The sequence below is a fragment of the Phacochoerus africanus genome, chromosome 7 (assembly GCF_016906955.1).
Source record: "Phacochoerus africanus isolate WHEZ1 chromosome 7, ROS_Pafr_v1, whole genome shotgun sequence".
Classification (NCBI taxonomy): Eukaryota; Metazoa; Chordata; class Mammalia; order Artiodactyla; family Suidae; genus Phacochoerus; species Phacochoerus africanus.
Genome location: NC_062550.1, coordinates 7892487 through 7914319, shown reverse-complemented (window position 1 = coordinate 7914319; position 21833 = coordinate 7892487). Strand labels below are relative to the sequence as shown.

Genomic DNA, 21833 nt, shown 5'->3' with positions numbered 1-21833 from the left:
GAAAGCACCCAGCACGTAATTCATTCAATGAATTAATGAATATTCTATAAGGGATACAAAATGTACACTACTGACAGGAAAACTAGAGGATTCTGTGAGCTCTAAACGTCCATTTGAACTGCCAGAATTAGGCTCTCATCTGGGTCCAAAACGTCCCAGAGGTCCCAGAGGTCGCATCAAGACCCCTGGGTTCTCGTCCTGGGTTCTACCAGTCACTGCTGGCGTGACTCAGGGTAGGACCACTTTCTGGGTCTCATGTTCTTCTTCTGTAGAGTGAGCATTTGCTCCCTCCTGGGACTCTTCTGAGAATGAAAGCGCTCTGAAGCAGGCGGTGCTCACCAATGCTTTTAGTGCTGCTGTCATCAGACGCGGCAACGCGGTTGGGCCCTGGGCTAGATTCCCACACAGGCCGGCTAGTTTAGGCACCACAGCCACAGATTAGCTGACTAAAACACCAGCCAGCTTGCGGCCTCAACAACCTGCACTGGCTATCCCAAGGAGGAAGGCACAGACCCAGTGTCTAGAAAAACAACTCCCGAAGCACAGAATTTCCTGATGGAAGGGGAGTGCATCATCCTCCTGTATGACAGGGGTGCCGCACCACGAAAGGGACAAGTGACAGGTGGACTAGGTGTCGAGGATGTGACTTCCTCCTTGGTTGCACCGAGTTAAGGAACTTTTCATGTAATAGCGAGGATGTCTGCTTCTATGGAAGACACCATTCTTGATACTTTAAACGTGCTGTCTACTTGAATATTCCTAGTGATGCTGTGTGGCGGGTTACACCCCACTTTACAGATGGGGACAGGTTCAGAAAGGGTAGGAAACGCAGCAAGTGGCAGAGTTAGGATCACAACCTAATTCCCTCTCATGCCCAAGTCGGAGTTTTTTCCTTCCTCTCAGTCGGTTTCTTGACCTCTTCAGAAAGTGGAGAAGAATGACCTTATGGGGAGACAAGAAGGCTTCAAGTACACACACTGCTGAGATGCAGGGCTGAGGGCAGGTGCTGTGGGAAGGCCAGCTCAACCACAGCACTGAGCACAGACAGGTTTGAGGAAGGCTCAGAAGACAAGTGCAAAGTGACGGCAGGTACACGAACCATGATGAGAAACCTGGCTCATGTGGAGCGCAGGGCGCAGCCTGCAGCCTCGGACGCTGGGAGACAAGCCAGGAGGGGGACCCCTGAGAACCAGAGTGAAGACCAAGAGAAGAACTCACGACAGTAACGACCAATCCCAAAGACTGTTTCGTCTTGTAACACCAACGTCATTGTCTCACCAAATCGTTTTAACAAGCACGAGGTAGGTAGCATAATTCTCCTTCTACGTGTGAGGACACTAACGCTGCAGTGACTGTGAGGTCATCTGCTGAGGGACAGACTCCAACCCAGGTCTGGTTCTGTGCTTCCGTCAGCTCTTGAAGAGCCTCTCACTTGGTGCCTCTTTCCCCACGCCCAATTCTGCTCTCTGAGAGCAAGTCAGCAATTTCAATAGCTACTTCCAACAGGTGGCGGGGCGCCCAGGTTCACGGGGGGGGGGGGGGGGGGGGGGGGGGGGGGGGGGGGGGGCGGGCAGGGCCAGTGCTCTGGGTAGACTGGGGTTTGGGGTGGAGAGGCTCCTATACAGGTCCAGCCAGCTTTGCTAAAAGCCGCAGCTGTGGAGGGGAACCTAAGGAAAAGATGAGGGTGATAAAGGTAAGGCCTGGGCTTTCCTGATGTAGAAGCAGGCGGCAGTGCACAGGCAAAATGCACAAGCTTCCCCACTGAGGGAGAGAGACACGAGGAGGCACAGCAAAGCAGAAAATAAGTTGGAATGTTCAGGCTTCGACTAGTCGTGGAAAATCCCCCCAAGACTCTAAGTTAACCCATGAGCATGTGTCCGAGCCGGGGGGCGGGGGGCTGCATTCACTTTGGACTCTCAGCCCCCTGCCCTCTGCTGCCTTAATGGCTTTGCCAGAAGGACCAGAGTACTACTTGCTCAGAAATTTCATTTTCCCAGAAACTCCAAGAAGGCAGTCTCTGAAAGAGAAGCTCCTGTAAATCAATGCAAACCCAAGAAGCGCGCATGTTGTTTCTGAGAATATACATTCTCGGGGTCAGAGGGCACTGAAACTTGATCCTTTACTCCCACCCTCCCGGAGCTGGTTTCGCTGGAAGGCTTGCAACAGCTTTGTGTGAACACAGGGAGGTTATGCAAACGCACACTGAAAGGAAAACTAACCAAGCCCCCCACAGAAATCAAATGAACCCAAGTAGCTAAGGGGTGTGGCACTTATCACAGTTTCAGTTCTGGATGGGGGCCCCGCCCCTGGCTGGCTCTAACCACCAATTCATGTTCTGTCCTCTCTCTCCTGTGCCCATCTTTTTCCTCTTACACGTCTGCTGTCTTAAATAAGGTCATTTGTGAACTAAAAACTGTTTCGATTTCCTTTTTAAAAATACCCTGCCATCCACTTCCAAAGGGGAGCTTGGGTCTCTGCTCGATCTTCAGCTCACAGCACAGGCGCGTGGACTGGGGGCTTTGATCTGATCTAGCCCCGCAGCACGAGCGTGAGGAACCTTAAAAACAAACCGAGCGCGTGAATCCAGAGCTCTTCCATCGCCAGCCCCAGATTTAGTTCAACACGTAGGCCAGTTAAGGCTTCTAGGATCCACAAAGCAGTTCTGGAAATGCATCTCAGCAAGAATGATCGCAATTACCCAAGACTCATTTCCTCCTCATTAAGGAATATTTATTAGGTGCCCGGTTCTGAATGTCACTTTAGGAGGCGCTGACATAATAAAAATGATCATTCCCATTGTCAATGAGATACTAAGCTAGAGTTACGCTCACCTCCAATTCTGTATTCAGAGCAACTCTGACAGCTGACAGAGGTCAACAGAGTGCCACAGGGCAAGGACCCTTCTTTCAAGCAAGCCATTTCTCTGTCCACTGTAGAACCAGCAGGAGAATGCACAGTGCAGGAGTGCGGGCTGTGTGTGCATGGCCACAAACGCATTTAACAACTCAGGTGGGAAACCAGAACTGTACCCACCCACCCATCTGTCTAATGAACAACTGTAACCACTGTGTCAGTTACTGAGGACAAAGATGTACGGGATGGAGTCTCAGCCCTCAAAGGCAGCGTATGGTCTGGTTAGGGAAAAAGACTAACAATTACAAGATAGAAGGATAGTTGCAGAGGCAATTTTAAATGCTACATAGGACAGAAGAGGCAAAATTCGGCCTGAGGGAAGAGTGCCTGAGCTGTGCAGGTAGATTGTACAGACAGTCCAGGGGAACTGACTAGAAACGCCACAGGCTGAAAAGGAAGGGAGTGGGGAGGTCCTCTAACAGTGAGACCAATTCAGGGGACTACAAGCAGCCTGACATTGTGGGACCAAGGCCTTCAAGTGAGGATGATGAAGCTGGGCGAGGGGGCAGGGCCCAGCCCGGGATGAGATGCCGAAAGGCCTGCCTCTGGGAAGATGGGGCAGACATGCTTTTCTCTATTCCTCCCACGAAGCACAACTAAACACTCTGGACACTACATGAAAAACAAACATGAGCAGGTTCTGAAAGGTGGAGAAGGCGGCAGACTGGTGAGGGGCCTGGGAACCCAAAGAATGACACGGCGGCAAGTCCGCTGAGTTTCCTTTTTGCCTCACATATAACTAGACTTAGGAGCTGAAGAAGCTGACAACCTGGAAAAGCAAATGGAGACAGACAAAAAAGCCCCAACACAACTCACTCTCGCTAGCTGAAGGACCAGGAAAAGGGCAGCCGAATAAGACAGACAGCTTTTAGACAATAATCATTTTACTCCAGCTGGACACCACAGTGAAAGTCCTACCCTCACCAGGAAAAGCCAAGCAGGAAGTCTAGACTTTCACCCTTACAAAGCTATCAAGAAGTGACCCAATGCCTACACCAGGTAGTGTCAAAGAAAGCCAAGCAGAAAGCGGCCCCCAACCCAAGGTGAAGTGGGAAGCCTGGACTCACACCCCAACCCAGCAGTAAGGAGGCACCCCCTCCCCCTCCCCAGTGAGGCAAAGTCAGGGGAGGGCTGCGGAAGAGTCAGGACCTTTACCGTTACAAGGTCACCACCACCCACAGAAAAATCTAACATGTCATACAAGCCCTGGAAAGACAGGAAGAAGACAGGTTGGAAAAGAACTTTAAATAAATGGCGGAAACCCCCAAATTTGGCAGGAGACATAAGTCTACAGATTCAAGAAGCTGGGCTAACCAAACCCCTGCCCCCAAAGTTAAACCCAAAGAAATTCACTCCAGGATAATTAAATTAATTAATAATTAAAATTTGAAAACTAAAAGAAAAAAACTCGAAAGCAGCCAGAGGAAAAACATTTCTCATCAGAAACCATGGAGGCCAGAGTGAAGTACACATTATTTTCCTTTCTTTTCTTTTTTTTTGGTCTTTTCATCTTTTGAGGGCTGCCCCCAAGGCATTAGGAAGTTCCCAGGCTAGGGGTCCAATCGGAGCTGTAGCCATAGCCACAGGCCTAAACCACAGCATCGCCAGATCCTTGACCCACTGAGCGGGGCCGGGGATCAAACCCAAGTCCTCATGGATGCTAGTCGAGTTTGTAAACTAGCACCCATGAGCCACGATAGGAACTCCCACAGTATTTTTCAAGCGCTATTAAGAACTGTATCTAGAATCAATGTGTAACCATCACATTAACCACAATCAGAATTCCATGGAGAAGGTGGGGAGTTCTTTCTAATTTGATGTGTTGTGTTAATAAGTTGAATAAGCAGAAACACACTGGTAATTGGTATGTATTTGTTTCACTGCTCATGTCTGCCTTCACATGCTTCCCTCTCTCCTCTACCCTCTTTTAATTCTGAAATTTTCTTCCTTTTTTTTTTAGGGGCCCACCTGCAGCATATGGAGGTTCCCAGGCTATGGGTCGAATTGGAGCTGCAGCTGCCAGCCTATACAACAGCCACAGCAACGTGGGATCTGAGCTGTATCTGCAACCTACACTACAGCTCACAGATCCTTAACCTACTGAATGAGGCCAGGGATTGAACCCGAATCCTCATGGCTACTAGTCGGGGTTGTTACCACTGAGCCTTGATGGGAACTCCTAATTCTAAAATCTTCAAAACTACAAAAACACTGAAAGACCAAGTAATAAGCAGTTTTATAACTCTGACCTAGATTCACCAGTTACCTTTTAGCTGCATTTGCTCTCTCTCCCCCCACCACACTCATGCATATATACACAATTTGCTTTGTTTGTTGACACAGTCACTTGAAACTGAGTTGCAAATACAGTCGTCCTCCATCCTTCCGTACCAGGACCTCCCAGGGATACCCAAATCCAAACCCCTTAGCTCAAGTGGTGTAGTCTTTGTTTGCATATAATCTATGCACATTTTCCCATATACTTTAAGCCATCTCTGGATTAATACAATGTAAATAGTTTCCCGTAAATGCTATGTAAATAGTGGCAAATTCAAGTTTCGCTTTTTGGAAATTTCTGGAAATTTTTTTTTTCAAATATTTTCAATCTGTGGTTGATTGAATCCATGGACTCAGAACCTGCAGATACAGAAGATTACCTGTATCAATCACATCATTTCGTCCCTAAATTCTTCCGTGTACATTCCTAATAAAGACATTCTCTTCTGTACTAAAAATATCTTGATCACATCTCACAAAATCAACATTAATTCAATAATAATATGATTTGCAGTCCATATTTGAATTTCCTCAATTCCCCCCCAAATGTCTTTTATAGCTGTTTGGATTTTTTTCCCCCTTAAGCCAAGCTTTAATCAAGAGTCATGCATGACAGTTAATTGCCTCTTTAGTCGCAATCTGAAACAGTATTCTTGGCCTTTTTCACTTTTCATGACACTGACTTAGGCATCCAAACCAGCTGTCTTGAGGAAAGAAAATCCAGTGTTCTGAATCTGGCTGTTTGCTTAGGATTAGATTTAGGTTAAACATTTATTTTTGATGGATGGATGGATTGATTTTTTGCTTTTTTAGGGCTGTGTGGAAGTTCCCAGGCAAGGACCTTCCAACCTACACCAAAGCTCATGGCGGTGACAGATCCTTAACCCACTGAGCAAGGTCAGGGATTGACCGGCATCCTCATGGATGCTAGTCAGGTTCATAACCCACTGAGCCACAATGGGAGCAAGAAGACTACATGGCTGATGTGTACTTCTCAGTGTTGGGAGGCACATATATCATGTTGCCCAACCACTGACAGTGTCAAAAGTTTGAAAAGGTTGACGCCAGATCTTTCCATCTTAAAAGTAGCACTTCCCTGTTTGCAATTAATACATAATCTGCGGGGTAACATTTTGAGGGCGTGTGAAAATCCTGTTCCCTAAGCACCATTCACCTAGTGGTTCTAGCATCTATTGATGTCACCTGCCTGAAATCAATTATATTGGGAAGCAAAAAATAGTGAGAAGCACATTTTTACACGATCACTCTAGTAGTGATCAAGAGGCCATTTAGAAGAATAAAATGGAGTGACGAGGTAAATGGCCAGAGCAGGGATACAGGAGGAGCCAAGCCTGGACCAGGGTGGGAGAGACTGTGTTCAGTTCGGGGCATGTGGAGCATGAGCTGTGTGACATCCTATCAAGAAATGTGCAAGTGGGGTGTGTGTGTGTGTGTACACACACGAATATATGCATATCGGTGTACGTGCATGTTTATGGCATCATCTAGGGATGATGTGATAGGACATGTGCGGAGAGAAGAAAATACTTCCCAGATAAACATTAAGAAAATCTCAGCATTCAAGCACAAGTGATGAAGAGAGCCCAGCCAAAGAACCTGAGAAGGCTCACAGGGGTGGGAGAAGGCTGTGCAAAGCTAATATAAAGAGTGGGCTTCGAGAAAAAGGAGGAGGTAGAAAGAGAGAGATGTTAACAGTGGGCAGGTCAGACAAAACAAGCCTGCAAAGTTTCCAGAGGATTATTTATGCTCAGGATGCGGCCAGAGGTCTCAGGCCTGTAACAGTGAGCTGGTGGAGGCAGAAACTAATTACAACAGCTAAAGAGTAAGAGGTGGGGAAGTGGAGTTCAGCGGTTTGTGTCCCAAGAGGTTAAAACCTGCTAAGTTACTCACTCCCAACAAATGCTAACTGAGACCCCACGTGTCGCAGACTCTGCTGGTGCTGGGAATCCACATTCTCTTGGAGCTTACACTCAGTGAAAAATGACACATAAGACAGATAAACACCTAACGCAGTAGGAGGTGACTGAAAAATACAAAGCAGGGTATAGGCTGCAGGGAGCAGCAGGGCAGGATTTTATGTGCAGTCATCAAGAAAAGACTTTCTAATGTAATGTTATACTTCCCCGATCAAGTACCTTCTTTTCCTTTAAATTTGATAGCTACCAACAAATAAACAACAGTGATTTTAATGGATCTTTTTACGTTTTGCTTTCTCCTCCTGGCTATTCCTCTGGAAGAAATGATTCCTTGTCATTCGCCCTAATGCTGGCAATGGAACAGAAGGGAGGACTTAGATAGAAGCTCAGAAAAAGTCAAGGGGCACACATTTTCCCATTCCTTTTCCCATCAGCCCTCTCTCCAAGGGGTCAACACAGCAGAAGAGGGAGTCGCTGTATAATCAAACTCCTTCCAAAGTTAACTGAATCTTTTGCCACATCCCTTGGCCCTAGCGCAGAACTTTGTCACACAGCTCCGGGCAGTTCATTAACTCTGCCAAACTGACCACGGACACGGTACAAGGCCATATGAGGGGCAGGCAAGGCAGGCTTTTCCCAGCATTGGCGACAAGGGGTCACAAGCTGTCTGTACTCAATCACTTTGTATGCAGCAGCCTCAACTGTCTTAGAAGTTTGTTATCAACTCTTGAATCACAGGGACGGGGCTATCCACTACTTCAGAACTCCTGGGGAGAAGAGAATAACAATATCCTACGTCACTAAAAATGAAGAGGGGAAAGATGCCAGCAGCCCTTGGCCCAGTGTTTTCCCAAGTGTGGGTCTGGAGCCACGCTTGCAATAGAAGGTCTCTGCAGTGCAAGGCTCTCTTTGTAGTGCAGATTCCTAAGCTCCAAGAATTTTAATCTTCAGTAAGCTCTTCAAGGATTCCGGTGCCAATGTAATGTGAAAACCATTATTTCCCTAGTAAAAAAGGCAGGGGAGAGGCAACACTGCATACAAGAGAGCAAAATTTTTATTTGCTCATTCTCCACCACCTGGGGCTAAGTGACCAAAAAGTACCCCTAGTGAGGACCTGATAGTTTTTCTGAACAGCTAACTCAAAATTTCAATCCTGCTAGCTTTATAGGTGCTCACAAAGCCGTTGGTAGAGTTTAGTCTCCTAAGCGCCTTTCAGGATCACTGCTTTGAGTTGCAAAGCATCTATTTCTGAGTTAAAGGATCAGGGCCTTTTGCCATTTTCCTCGCACCCTGGCAAGGGCCTAATTCAGCTACAGAAATGGAATTCTTGGTCTCAGCACACAGAAGGTGGGGGATAACAGAGGTTCGCTGGTGTCAGTACGGGAGACGGGGAGGGTCACTTACAACATGAGTGACAAGAACACAGAGGCTGGCTGTGTAACCAGTGTTTAAGGGTTTACACCAGCACTAGGGAGATGATTTTTCTCAGGATTCCATATCCAGGCAGACAAGGGGCTCTTAACCCTGAGACATGCTATACCAGCGTTAAAGTACCTGTGAATCCCTAGAAACTATGTGCTGAATATTTGAGGACTTGGTTGGGTAACCACCTAGTGATTTTCCCAGAAGCATAAATGGCACAGAAGAACTCAAGAACTTCTGATTTAACTAAGAGTTATTAGGGCAGAGTGAAAAGATGCCCATGGCCTTCAAGCCAGCAGACAAGAGCAGCAAGTTAGAAGCAATTTTAAAAGAGGGCTTAAAAATGATGGAATTATTTACTCTCATCCCCCAACTAACTTTCACCTTACCTCACCTACTATGGATCCTGACCTACTAGTTATTTTCAATTTTCATTACTTTCAAAGTTGAGATTTTGGTGAAAGTACATCAGGCTATTATCGTGAAATTCCTCCGTCACTAAGAATCAATAGACTGTGACCTTCGGGAATTAACATGGGGTTTGGAGCCAGAAGACCTGGACTGGATCTACCTCTGTCTTTCAGCGGTGGTGTAACCTTGGGCAAGTCACATGATCCCTCTGGGCCTCAGTATCCTCGTCCACAAATGGCAATTATACAAACCACCGCAGTGGTAACTTTTAGCATTAAACAGAGTGAACGTGTTCTGTCATCTGCTAGAGACTCTGGTTAAGCTTTTAGCATTTGTTACTGTAAACTTTCTTTTCTGCGCCATTCTCATCCTAAAGGAAACAGCGTGTGTGTGGGGTCAAATGCGAAGAGCTAACACTGGAGCTAACTTCCATTTTTTGTCTTTCTGTTTTTACCTTCCATACCAAATGTCTGCGAAAATAACTTGCAATAATGATCATTAACTAAAAAGTTATGTCACTAGTCCAGGGACTAACCATGGCAATGAAAACCAAAACTAGGCTCAGGTGAATCAGAGAAAGAGCTTGGGTGATGGGGAATGAAGAGGGACTAGGCACTCCGGGGCAAGCAAGGATCCAAAGTACCAGTCAGAAAATGTGCTTCGCACACATCCTGTTTTGGTACTCAGGCTTGCCACCACCCCTGTTTTGGCATCGGGCTGTCAACCCCACCCAAAGCAGCATGGAAGCCAACTACTAAGAATGAATGTTAAAACAGAAGACTTTTCTTTCCCCTCTCTGGAGTCTTCAACCTTGATGCACTGATGCTGAAAGAGACTCAATTCTGGGAGAAAAAAGTCATCGCACAATCTCTAAGGCATGAATATCAACAGGTACAGTGAATTCCAAAAAAATTAGAATATGAGGGGTCAAATACTTTGAACCTGGCCTTCCATGTTCCTCTCTGACATATGTGCCAGCCATGTTTATATCTGGCTTTCACATCACAGCCCAGCCTAATCTCCAGACTGGTCAATTATCATCCCAATACACACTCCCTGAGGAAGCATGCATACACACACACACACACACACACACACACTCACACACACACACACTCACACACACACACACACACACACGAAAGCTATCACTTTTTTGAAACCCCAGAGTCAATATGCCTAAGTCAACTGTTTAGATACAAGCTCCATCACTTCTGCCCTTGTGCAAATAACATCCCAAAGGCTGAAGAAATTTAAGTCACAACCATCGTCAGATATCAGGGCTCCCCTTGAGTGTGTAATTCTTGAGAACTTTTATCATTTAGGTAAAATTAGTCTGTAGCTTCAAAAAGTAACTTTATAAACCCCTTTACTTCACTTCTTATCTTGAAAAGATGTTGGCCTTGGATATCTCAGACATTTCAAGAACTAATTATTAAAACTTCTTTTGTGGTACAGCAGGTTAAGGATCTGGCATTGTCACTGCAGCTACTCGGGGTGCTGCAATGACGTGTGTCTGATCCCTGGCCCAGGAAATACCCACTATACTTTTTAAATATTAAATTGTATCATTGAGTTCCCTGGTGGCTCAGCAGGTTAAGGATCTGGCATTGTCACTGCTGTGGTGCGGGTTTGATCCCTGGCCTGGGAAGTTCTGAATGCCATGGGCGCAGCCAAAAATAAAAAAATAAAAGTATAAATTCAATAAAAACTTTAAAATCACTTATTTTAATTATTATTATTATTTTTGCTTTTTAGGGCCACACTTGCAGCACATGGAGTTGTAGCCTCCAGCCTACACCATAGCCACAGCAATGCAAGATCCCTGACCCACTGAGTGAGGCCAGGGATCAAACCCGCATCCTCATGGATACTAGTTGGATTTGTTTCCACTGTGGTATAATGGGAACTCATTATTTTAAATACTTGATTAATTATATTAAGAACCTGTATCAAGATGACTACTTTTGGAGTTCCTGTCGTGACGCAGTGGTTAACGAATCCGACTAGGAACCATGAGGTTGCAGGTTCGGTCCCTGCCCTTGCTCAGTGGGTTAACGATCCGGCGTTGCCGTGAGCTGTGGTGTAGGTTGCAGACGCGGCTGGGATCCTGCGTTGCTGTGGCTCTGGCGTAGGCCGGTGGCTCCAGCTCCGATTCGACCCCTAGCCTGGGAACCTCCATATGCCTCGGGAGCGGCCCAAAGAAATAGCAAAAAGACAAAAAAAAAAAAAAAAGATGGCTGGTTCAAGGGAGCTCCCTGTTAAGATTCTTCTTTGGATTCAACAATGCTCAGAACACACAACTCATACTAGAGTCTATTTTAGGACCTGCTAGCAAATGGAGGAGGAGGTTCTGTGCCAGTCACTGGCCACTGAGGTAGGAACAGACCCTACCCGACATCAGCAGGAAGAGAGATGAGGACAGTGACATCTATCAGAAATGCCACAGAAAACGCCAGTGAATGAAGTGCCCAGCTGGCCTTCTCCTGAGATGAAAGAGAAGATTCCCGAGGCCACACGCCTAACACAAGTTTCTCTCAGCTTTATTTTGTCTTTTTGTTGTTGTTGTTATTGTTGTTGTTGTTGTTGCTATTTCTTGGGCCGCTACTGCGGCATATGGAGGTTCCCAGGCTAGGGGTCGAATCGGAGCTGTAGCCACCGGCCAACACCAGAGCCACAGCAACGCGGGATCCGAGCCGCGTCTGCAACCTACACCACAGCTCACGGCAACGCCGGATCGTTAACCCACTGAGCAAGGGCAGGGACCGAATCTGCAACCTCATGGTTCCTAGTCGGATTCGTTAACCACTGCGCCACGACGGGAACTCCTCTCTCAGCTTTAAATCCAGGGATCAGGTTAGTTAGCCCCAATCCTGGAAGGCATGTTTTATCATGGTGTTTATCAAGTGCCATTTAAACTTGGGATTCAAGAAGAGTCAAACTGTCATAGTCCTGTGCTGATCTCAAACAAGGAGAGTTCTCAGCTTTTAAAAAAAAAAAATTATACTGAACATCTAATGTAATTAACAATATATTAACAATATAACAAATAATGTATCAATTATACCTCAAAAAAGAAAAGGAAAAAAAATAGCTTAAAGATAATCCATGCATCTGAAAGAGCAGAATGGATCCACTAACAGTTTTAAGAGTGAGCGTCTGACAGAAGCTCTGATAGGGCGAAGACGGGACTGGAGCAGTGGGAGAACTGCTGGAAGGGGGCAATGGTCAGATCATGGCCAAACTTCTCTGGCTCACAGGGACAGCTGTGCAGAGACCACCACACAGCTTCCGGCAGCTCCCATGTGGACTAGAGCACATGGGACGTGATCAAGGCCCAGGTGAGGATCTGCTCTCATGCTAAACCCAAACTCATAATCTACAAAGCACTCTTTAAGACATAATGTCTGGGGAGTTCCCATCGTGGCTCAGTGAAAACAAATCTGACTAGGACCCATGAAGACGCAGGTTCAATCCCTGGCCTCGCTCAGTGGGTTAAGGATCTGATGTTGCTGTGAGCTGTGGTGTAGGTTGCAGACGTGGCTTGGATCCCATGTTGCTGGAGCTGTGCTATAGGCACAGCAGCTCTGATTCAACCCCTAGCCTGGGAACCTCCATATGCTGCAGTGTGGTCCTAAAAAGATTAAAAAAAAGAATTAATGTCTGGGACATTGTAACAATTCACTTAAAAGCAAAGCAAATGAGGAGTTTCCTGGTAGCCTAAGGATCTGGCATTGCCACTGCTATGGTGTGGGTTCAATCCCTAGCCTGGTAACTTCCATGGGTGTGGCCAAAAAAAAGGGGGAGGGCAAAATAAATGGTATATCCTTGAAGCCTACAGTTTAGTCTTCTCAAATCTTAAGTTTTTAAAAAGGGAGGGTTGCAATTCAGTCTCAAACTAGACCCTCATCTGCTCTGGAATTACCACTGTGTCCCTGTTGGTGAACATTTTTGTCTCTTGGCAAGTTGCCCAGAAACAAAAAAAAATATTATTTCCAACTCAGCCGCATATTTGTTTTAAGAGAGGTTTAAAAAGAAACATACATTACCATGGAGAGGGTAAGCTAATAAAATCATGTTCCTGTTAGTGTGTAACCCAAAGGTGAACAATCTTAACAGAGCACCATGTTGGGTAGTGGTTCTTCTGACTCTTAACAACTTTCAGCAATTGTTTTTTAATCCAAGGGTAGGGAGGAAAGTGGAATTAAGAAGGATTTTATTTATTGAAAGATAGTTCCTGTTTCCAAACACTGGTTTTGACGGAACTTAATGAGATAAATATATTAAAACTTTTGGAGTCACAAAATGGTAGATCCAAGCTCCTCTCATTCTTAATTGGAAATAATATTGCCTGCATTTCAAAAGCATGAACAGTACATCAACTACCTCCAAATTAACTCTGTGGGATAGACAAGAATTTTTATAAAAATAGAATTTGAGTTCATAAAAGTTAAATGAATTGCTCAAAGTCACCTTGTTCCTAGGTGGCAAAATAAAGCCCTAAATCCTATTGTCTAACACAGCAGCCACCACTCACGTGTGACTATTTAAATTTAAATTTAATTAAAAACTCAGGTCTTTACTCAAGCTGGACACATTTTAGGCACTCAACAGAACATGTGGCTAGCGAGTGGGTTGTTTTTCCATTTTTGGCTGCCCTGCAGCACATGGAGGTCCTGGGCCAGGGACCACATCTGAGTCGCAGTCATGACCTAAGCCACGGCTACGGCATCACCAGATTCTTAACCCACTGTGCCGGGCCAGCGATCAAAGCTGTGTCTCACAAGATGCTGCCAATCCCACCGCTCCCCAGTGGGAATTCCCGGCGGGTAGTGTTATAGAATATTTCTGTCATCGCTGAGAGTACTATTGGACAGGGCTGGTGTAGAGGCTAGTTCTTCTGAATCTATGGTAACTTGGGAAAAGATTCCATGACGTCCTAGTACTTAATAAAAATGGACTGACAGCAGCAAAGTTGAATCCTTTTTCTCATTAGAAGAAACACTCAGGCCTTAGGACACTGGTTTGTCTTCTCAGGGGTTACCAAAACCAAAAATTATTTTTAAAAGTGCTTCAAGCAAAATGGATTTTATCTCTATGTACTCAGGAAAGAGAATCTTAAAACTCATTTTACACATTTGATTAAGAATAATATAATAGGTCCCAAGTTAAAAGTAACAAAAGTATCATTAAGAGGAATTTTAGCTACAGAGGAGAAGAGAGCATAATCAATCCTGACGCTTCCAGACATTAAATAACCTTTCGTCAGAGTTTGGAAGAAATTTCTTCTTGGTGCAGAGACTGCTATAGTCTGATGAACAGGAGATTTTCAGCTAACATGGGGGCCCAGTAAAACGACCCCTTAGATGAGCTACAAGTGCTATAACGGAGGCACACAGTCTCTGAGTAGCACTTGGCTAAAGCTGACAGCTGAAGCACGACAAAGGGATGGGACTGTAGAACTGAAGGGCTGGGGAGTCAAGATGCAGAGACGCCAATTAAAAACAGAGCTGCACAAAGCCACTCTCTCCAGTTTCAATGTGAGAACACAGGGCCTACTAACAGATCTATGAACCAGTCAAAACTAGCAGGCCAGTGAGTTCCCTTTTTTACATAGCGAGTGTCTGAGCACCTCTGAGGGGCCAGGCAGTCTGAGAGGCCTCTGGATTGACAGTGACTGACTTCTGTCCTCACACTCTGGAGTCTCCCGACCAGTCAAAAGTAAGTGTCCTCCCAAAGCAACAGAAATAAAAGCAAAAAATAAACCAATGGGACCTATCAAACTGAAAAGCTTTTTTGCACAGCAAAGGAAACCAAAAAGAAAACAAAAAGACAACTTACAGCATGGGAGAAAATAGTTTCAAACGAAGCAACGGACAAGGGCTTAATCTCCAGAATATATAAGCAACTTATACAACTCAACAGCAAAAAAACCCAATCACCTAGTAGAAAAATGGGCAAAAGACCTGAATAGACTCTTCTCCAAGGAAGATATACAGATGGCCAACAAGCACATGAAAAAATGCTCAACATCACTGATTATAAGAGAAATGAATATCAAAACTACCATGAGATACCACCTCACACCAGTCAGAATGGCCATCATTAAGAAGTCCACAAATAACAAGTGCTGGAGGGGTTGTGGAGAAAAGGGAACCCTCCTGCACTGCTGGTGGAAATGTAAACTGATACACCCACTATGGAGAACAGTTTGGAGATAACTTAGAAATATATACATAGAACTTCCACATGACCCTGCAATCCCACTCTTGGGCATACATCTGGACAAAACTCTACTTAAAAGAGACACATGCACCCGCATGTTCACTGCAGCACTCTTCACAACAGCAAAGACATGGAAACAACCCAAATGTCCATCAACAGATGATTGGATTAGGAAGATGTGGTAATGTATACACAATGGAATACTATTCAGCCATAAAAAAGAATGACACAATGCCATTTGCAGCAACATGGATGGAACTAGAGACTCTCATACTGAGTGAAATGAGTCAGAAAGACAAAGACAAATACCATATGATATCACTTATAACTGGAATCTAATATACAGCACAAATGAACCTTTCCACAGAAAAGAAAATCATGGACTTGGAGAATAGACTTGTGGCTGCCCAGGGGAGAGGGAGGGAGTGGGTGGGATTGGGAACTTGAGGTTATTGGATACAACTTGGAATGGATTTACAAGGAGATCCTGCTGAGTAGCATCGAGAACTATGTCTAGATATTTATATTGCAACAGAACAAAGGGTGGGGGGAAAAATGTATACATGTAAGAGTAACTTGGTCCCCATGCTGTACAGCGGAAAAAATTAAAATAATAATAATAATAAAAAAAGTAAGTGTCATCAATGGCAGTAGCTGGGTGCCCAGAAACACCAAATAAAATGGGAGCGGGGCGGGGGGGGGGGGGGGGAGGGAAGGAAAGGGGGGGGAGAGAAGCTCTCTTAAGAAAAGGAGAAAGCTCCTTAATCTATACGGCAAACACAATGATTTCCTCACGTATGTGCCACGGTACCAAGGTTTTATTACTACATGTGCACATGGGAAAATAATGAACTGATAAGGGGTAACCTGACCATTAGAAATATGCTAACTCTCTGCTTTTTCTCAAGGATTCACCATAGAATAACAAAACTCTGAGAGGGAAGAGACAAATGAGATTCTTTTCTCATATCTAGAAAGATTACAGGAGACTTCTTTCTCACTTGTTTTGGCCAGGAGTACTTCTATGTTTTCCTTTCAAAGGTTACTCCTCTGCAGCAGCTCTCACTGCCAGAATAGTTTTCTTAATTTTCACCTTAACCTTATGGCTTGCACAACTTTAAACGTCAAAGAGGAAGGCTATGGGGAAAGCGGTTTGAGAATGGCGCACCACACATGACCACCTCTTCTGCGAATCTTCATCCTAGATACAGAAGCATTCTTGGTCTTATCTTTGGACTTACACACCAGCTTCCTATCTGTGGCGTCTCTCCTCTCCCTCAAGATATGCAGAGCTTCAGGCATCATTAAAGAAAGCTTTAGGGCCTGGAATATGTAATCCTTTGCTATCTGGCACTCTGCATTTGGTAGGGTTAAGTAGTGTTAAATTTGAGACATATGTTTACACAATGAGAATGAAGAATTCTGGGAAAAGATCCTGCTGGAAAAGCATCAGAAAGTAACTTCTATGTCCCACAGTCTAGAAGCCATGGACAGAGCATACTCAGCAGCAGAAAGAGGTGTGTGGTTTTGATTCTTTAACCCCCTGGATTCTACAGGAAGGCTATACCCCAACTTTGGACAATATGCATCTACTCCTGAAGGCAAAGGAGCCACTGAAGACATTGTGTCCGACAGATGCGACGTCAGAACTGAAAGCCAGCCCCACACAGGAGCTGGGTGAGGGAGTCCTGTGAGATGAGGTGTGTGGGTTCTTCTGAGAGCTACCAAGGATTGGGGTGAGAAGAATGTGATAAAGATATAAACAGAAATGATGAGGCAGAATATAGCCATGACTACTCGGCTTCTTCCCCCTGGTTTGAGGGTCCTAACTACTTCCAGGCCAGCAAGACAGAAACGAAAAAAGTAGGCACTTCGAACCAGATGTTACATTTTCAGGTCTCCAAATAGGCAAAAATCAACGAATTGCTGATCAATTTTGATTTGCCCCCAGCGCTACTTCTATTTTCTGTTGAAAGATGTGCGTGGTGGGTGGGAAGCGGGATTGGTGGAAGATGGCAGGCCTTGGGGAGGTCAAGGAGGCAGAGAATGTTGGAGATTGTAATGGGAGTTAGGGTGGCGGGCGAGGGGCTGTGGCCAGGAAGTGGGGTTGCTCAGAGGGTGAGTGGCTCGGAAAAAAGAGCCCCATCGTTGGGAACTCCAGGCCCTGTCTGCATATTGCCAAGTCTTCTGATGAGCAGGGAACTTCACACCTGAAACCATTCCCAGGCCTCAACATTCTCTCATAATCTAAGAGTCTGTGACCTACTTCCTTCACTAGAAAAGCTGAAAACCAAACTGCCCGTAGTTGAAGGTGGCTTGTATGTTGCATGAGGGAAGGTGCAGTATTCTCACTGAAGCAGTGCGTTTCTCTTCCTATGGGAAGGGTAATTATTCTCATTTCACAGACACAGAGAACCACCCCAAGTCTACAATTAGGCTTTTAGAGTATTTTAGAACCTGGGCCCCTGACAGAACAAGAGTGTTCTTCTGAATTCCATGCCCAGAATCCCAACAAGTTTGCAACAGAATGGTATCTGTTTCTGTCTTTCATTTTCTCCTGCCCCCCTTTCCTTCCCCTCCCCCTCATACACACACCCCCCTACACTTTACAACTGGCTGTCTTCATTCATTCATTCATTCATTCATTGAGTGCCAGGGACTGGGGACAGAAATATAAATAAGATACTTTTTCAAGAGGCTCACAGTCTAACTGGAGAGACAAACATATAAGCAGATAACTATAATTCTGAAGCACCATTTGTCTTAACACGGAATATTGTAAGAAATGCTGAGCAAGGAGACTGTACTAGTTAAATCCTATTAAATAGTTATCTCCAGTGGGCCCTTGGTATCACATGAAAGACAGCAAGAATCCAGGCAACTCATCCTTTGCATGGCTTTTGGATCTTGAACATAACACAGGTCCTGAGAAGTGGCACTATGCTCTCAGAACTAGCACTGTAATTAGAGTCGGCACCCATGGATCAAGGCTGAGTTGCTCTCTATTTTGTGGACAGGCAAATCCTAGCTACCCAGATAAACTGTTCAATGTCTTAAGGGCAGGTCCCATGCCTATTTCTTTAATCTCTAGAGCATCTAGGACTACCATAGGCACAAAGTGGACAGACACTACACACGAGATGGCCCTGGTGAAAGGGACGAGTAGTTGAAACGCTGGGTAACGTGTTGCTCTACAAGGTCTGTAGATTGGCAGATCTGGAGTGTTTTGTAAAGCACAACACTGCCCAATCCGATCACATTACTGATCCGCTGCACAAGCCACCTGCTCTATCAGACACTTTAAGGATGGGGAATCCGTCACTGGAAGGCCAGAGAACAAGACAGCATGTGGGTAAATGGTCTGGTAGTTAATTGCAATTAAAATAAGATAAATTTGGGAGTTCCCGTTGTGGCTCAGTGGTTAATGAATCCAACTAGGAACCATGAGGTTGTGGGTTCGCTCCCTGGCCTCGCTCAGTGGGTTAAGGATCCGGCGTTGCCGTGAGCTGTGGTGTAGGTTGCAGACGCGGCTCAGATCCCGTGTTGCTGTGGTTCTGGTATAGGCTGGTGGCTATGGTTCCGATTCGACCCCTAGCCTGGGAACCTCCATATGCCACAGGAGCAGCCCAAGAAATGGCAAAAAGACAAAAAAAAAAAAAAAAAGATAAATTTGAGACTTAAGTACCCTGGCTGATGCTTAGGATAGAAAGAGACCTCAGACTCCTCATACTTGCTACGAAGTTCTAGCTCTTAGAAATAGTCCTGCTATTACCACAACATAAATTAAATCCCATCCTCATTTGCTTAAAAGCCTTCAATGGCTTCCCACTGTAGTTGAAGCAGAATCTCCATCTTCCATGTGGCTGACAAGGCCCTCACTCTGGCCCCATCCCCCTTCCCCCTCACTGACCAGGCTCGAGCCACAATGGCTTCCTTGATGTTTTCAAACATGCCAGGCTCGTAACTGCCCTAGGCCCTTAGACTTGCTTTTCCTTCTTCCTGGGCCCCCTTCCTGCTTCTGAATGGCTGACTCCATCTTATCCTTCAGATCTTAGCTCAAATATTTCCTCCTCAGGGTGGCCCTTCTTGACCATCTTTTCAAAAGCGACCCCATCTCATTCCTATTATGTGTTAACACACCAACCAGTTAATTTACTTCATAGCATTTACCACACTCTGAAATGATCGTGTTTATTTAGTGGTCTCCCTGTTTATTATAGTATCAGTCTTCTCCTTCTAAGTACAAAACTCCGGTGAGCAGGAGCTGGATTTACCTTGCTGTATCAACAGGCACATACTAGGTACTAAAATATTTTGAATGAATGAGTGAATGATAATTAGGAAAATACAGTGGTAGTCGGTCAACAAGTACTGAGTTAAGGTGAAAAATATCAGTTTTCCCACCACAAAGCTAGAAATTGTACAATATATATATTTTTCATTTCATTAGGGTGTGTCCAAGTAGCAGTAACACACAAAGATTAAAAAAATAAATAAATAAAAAAATAAGAGGGAGGCCTAAGCTCTCTGCTGATGACTTAAAAAGGAATGTCCAAAAGAGTAAAATCTTGCTGGCTCCAGCTTCCACACATTTTATAAGGCTGTTGGTATTAAAAGCAAGTTTTCTTACTTCTAACAGATTCCAAGGTTGGTTTTATTTCTCCCCACGTGATGCAGTTCTGCACCCCATAAGCCCAGCCCTGCACCATCCCCATCAACAACTCCATTCAGATGCACTTACACCCATGCCAGCCTTAGGATATCCGAGGCTACTATCACTCTAAATAAAACTGGGGTTGACTCAAAATACTAGGTGGAAAAGGGGGTCTCTCCCCAAGCATCTGAACACTAAGGCGAAGCATATGTGAGAAGCATATTGTGCTCTTCCTCACAACACCCCAGCTCAAGATCTGTTCCTCCTGTAACAGGAAGTGGAACAGGGCGTAGAAACCCTTTTAAAGGTGCAGCTCAGAAGCTAAGGACCATTCAATGGCGCTATTAAACCTAATGCTATTTGTATCCCTGAACTTGATCAATTAGGGCAGTTCTCTTAACTATCACCCATTGAGAGGCTCTAAACTTCAAAAAGCATGAGAAAGAAAGGCATGCAGAAATGAACCCCGACGGCCTTGCTTTCTGTTAGAGGCTTCCCGTGGCGTACTGGGTACACACACCACATCCTAAAAGCAACACTATGAGTGCTGAGAGAGACGGGTACTTACGCGGCATGATCCCTTGGCTCACGAGTTCCTCCCGCGTCCGGCGCTGCTGGAGCTTCAACTGCAGCACTGCAGGGCAGCAAAGAGAGAAGGGAGATGAAGGCTCAGTCGGGCATTCCACCACAAAAAACACATTTTCAAATGCAAAGAAAGCCTCAAAACAGAAGGGTGTAGTGTGAAAGAAGGATCTCCTTTAATTGTGACAGTAATTGCAGAAGTGGCCTGATACAGCAGGGTTTCCGTATTCTGCTGTGGGCGGTAAGAGGAAGTTGCGAAGGGTCTTGCAGGGCGATAACAATCCACAAAGTACCCAAGTCTTGCCTCTTGCTCAAAACCTCCTACAACACTGTGACCTCCTCCTAAGACTAGAAAACACAAATTCTTAACTCAAAGAAAACATAATGAGGACGACCACCTAGCAGAAAAAGCTTTCTAGATGTTCCACGCCTTCTTCCTGGTAGCAAATGTTTACCACCATTTATGTAAGTACAGCGAATGATACAGCTATTCACATAGATCAGGAAGTATTGGTTATTTGTTAAAAAAAAAAAAAGCTTTTATATCTAAAAATGATACCTATCTTCACCAAGCAATTCATTTCTCTAGACCATAAAATAGTTTACCATTAAAATAAGTCGTCTCTTCCTCTTCACTTGGAGCCTTTTGTGATTCAAAGCACATCCGGGCTAGTGGAGGGGTGATGGGTGTTTCTCCCATTTCCACTCAGGCAACACCACGTAATGAAACAAATTAATGGGAATTTTTCTTTTAAGTTAAAAGCCAATTATCTTTATTTCAAAAGCCAATGCAACCTAAAGAGTATTACCACTGCACACCATACAGAAGGACAAAGGCACAGCCTGCATTGAGAGGCTAAGGGAGAAAATGTTCAGAAAAGCAGGCTTAGGGGATCCCAAAGGCTAAAGGAAGTCCCCTTACACAGTAAGCCTTCAATTACAAGGTCTCTGCAAGTCACATCTGAGGGGCACTTTTTTTTTTTTTTGGTTTTTGTTTTTGTCTTTTTGCTATTTCTTTGGGCCACTCCCGCGGCATATGGAGGTTCCCAGGCTAGGGGTCGAATCGGAGCTGGAGCCACCGGCCTACGCCAGAGCCACAGCAACGGGGGATCCGAGCCGCGTCTGCAACCTACACCACAGCTCACGGCAACGCCGGATCCTTAACCCACTGAGCAAGGGCAGGGACGGAACCCGCAACCTCATGGTTCCTAGTCGGATTCGTTAACCACTGCACCACGACGGGAACTCCCTGAGGGGCACTTCTATCTATTGGGAATCATATTGCCCTAATGTCTGCCTTTTCCAACCACAAAGCAGTTTTGAAGAAGGCCTCCAAAAATGGCAGAACCATAACTAGTCTATGTTTCATATTCAGGAAGTCCACAGTAGGACTCGACTTTCCCCCTGAAACC

General features: G+C 45.2%; 1 protein-coding gene across 2 annotated transcripts in view; it reads right to left on the bottom strand.

The window, feature by feature from the left end:
- The window catches only part of MRTFA (myocardin related transcription factor A), a 198584-nt gene that overhangs the window by 20184 nt on the left and 156567 nt on the right, over nt 1-21833 (bottom strand). For both annotated transcript variants that reach the window (XM_047786180.1, XM_047786181.1), the window contains one exon: nt 20408-20473. In XM_047786180.1, the coding sequence (XP_047642136.1) occupies nt 20408-20473 (66 nt within the window). The remainder of the gene's footprint in view (nt 1-20407; nt 20474-21833) is intronic.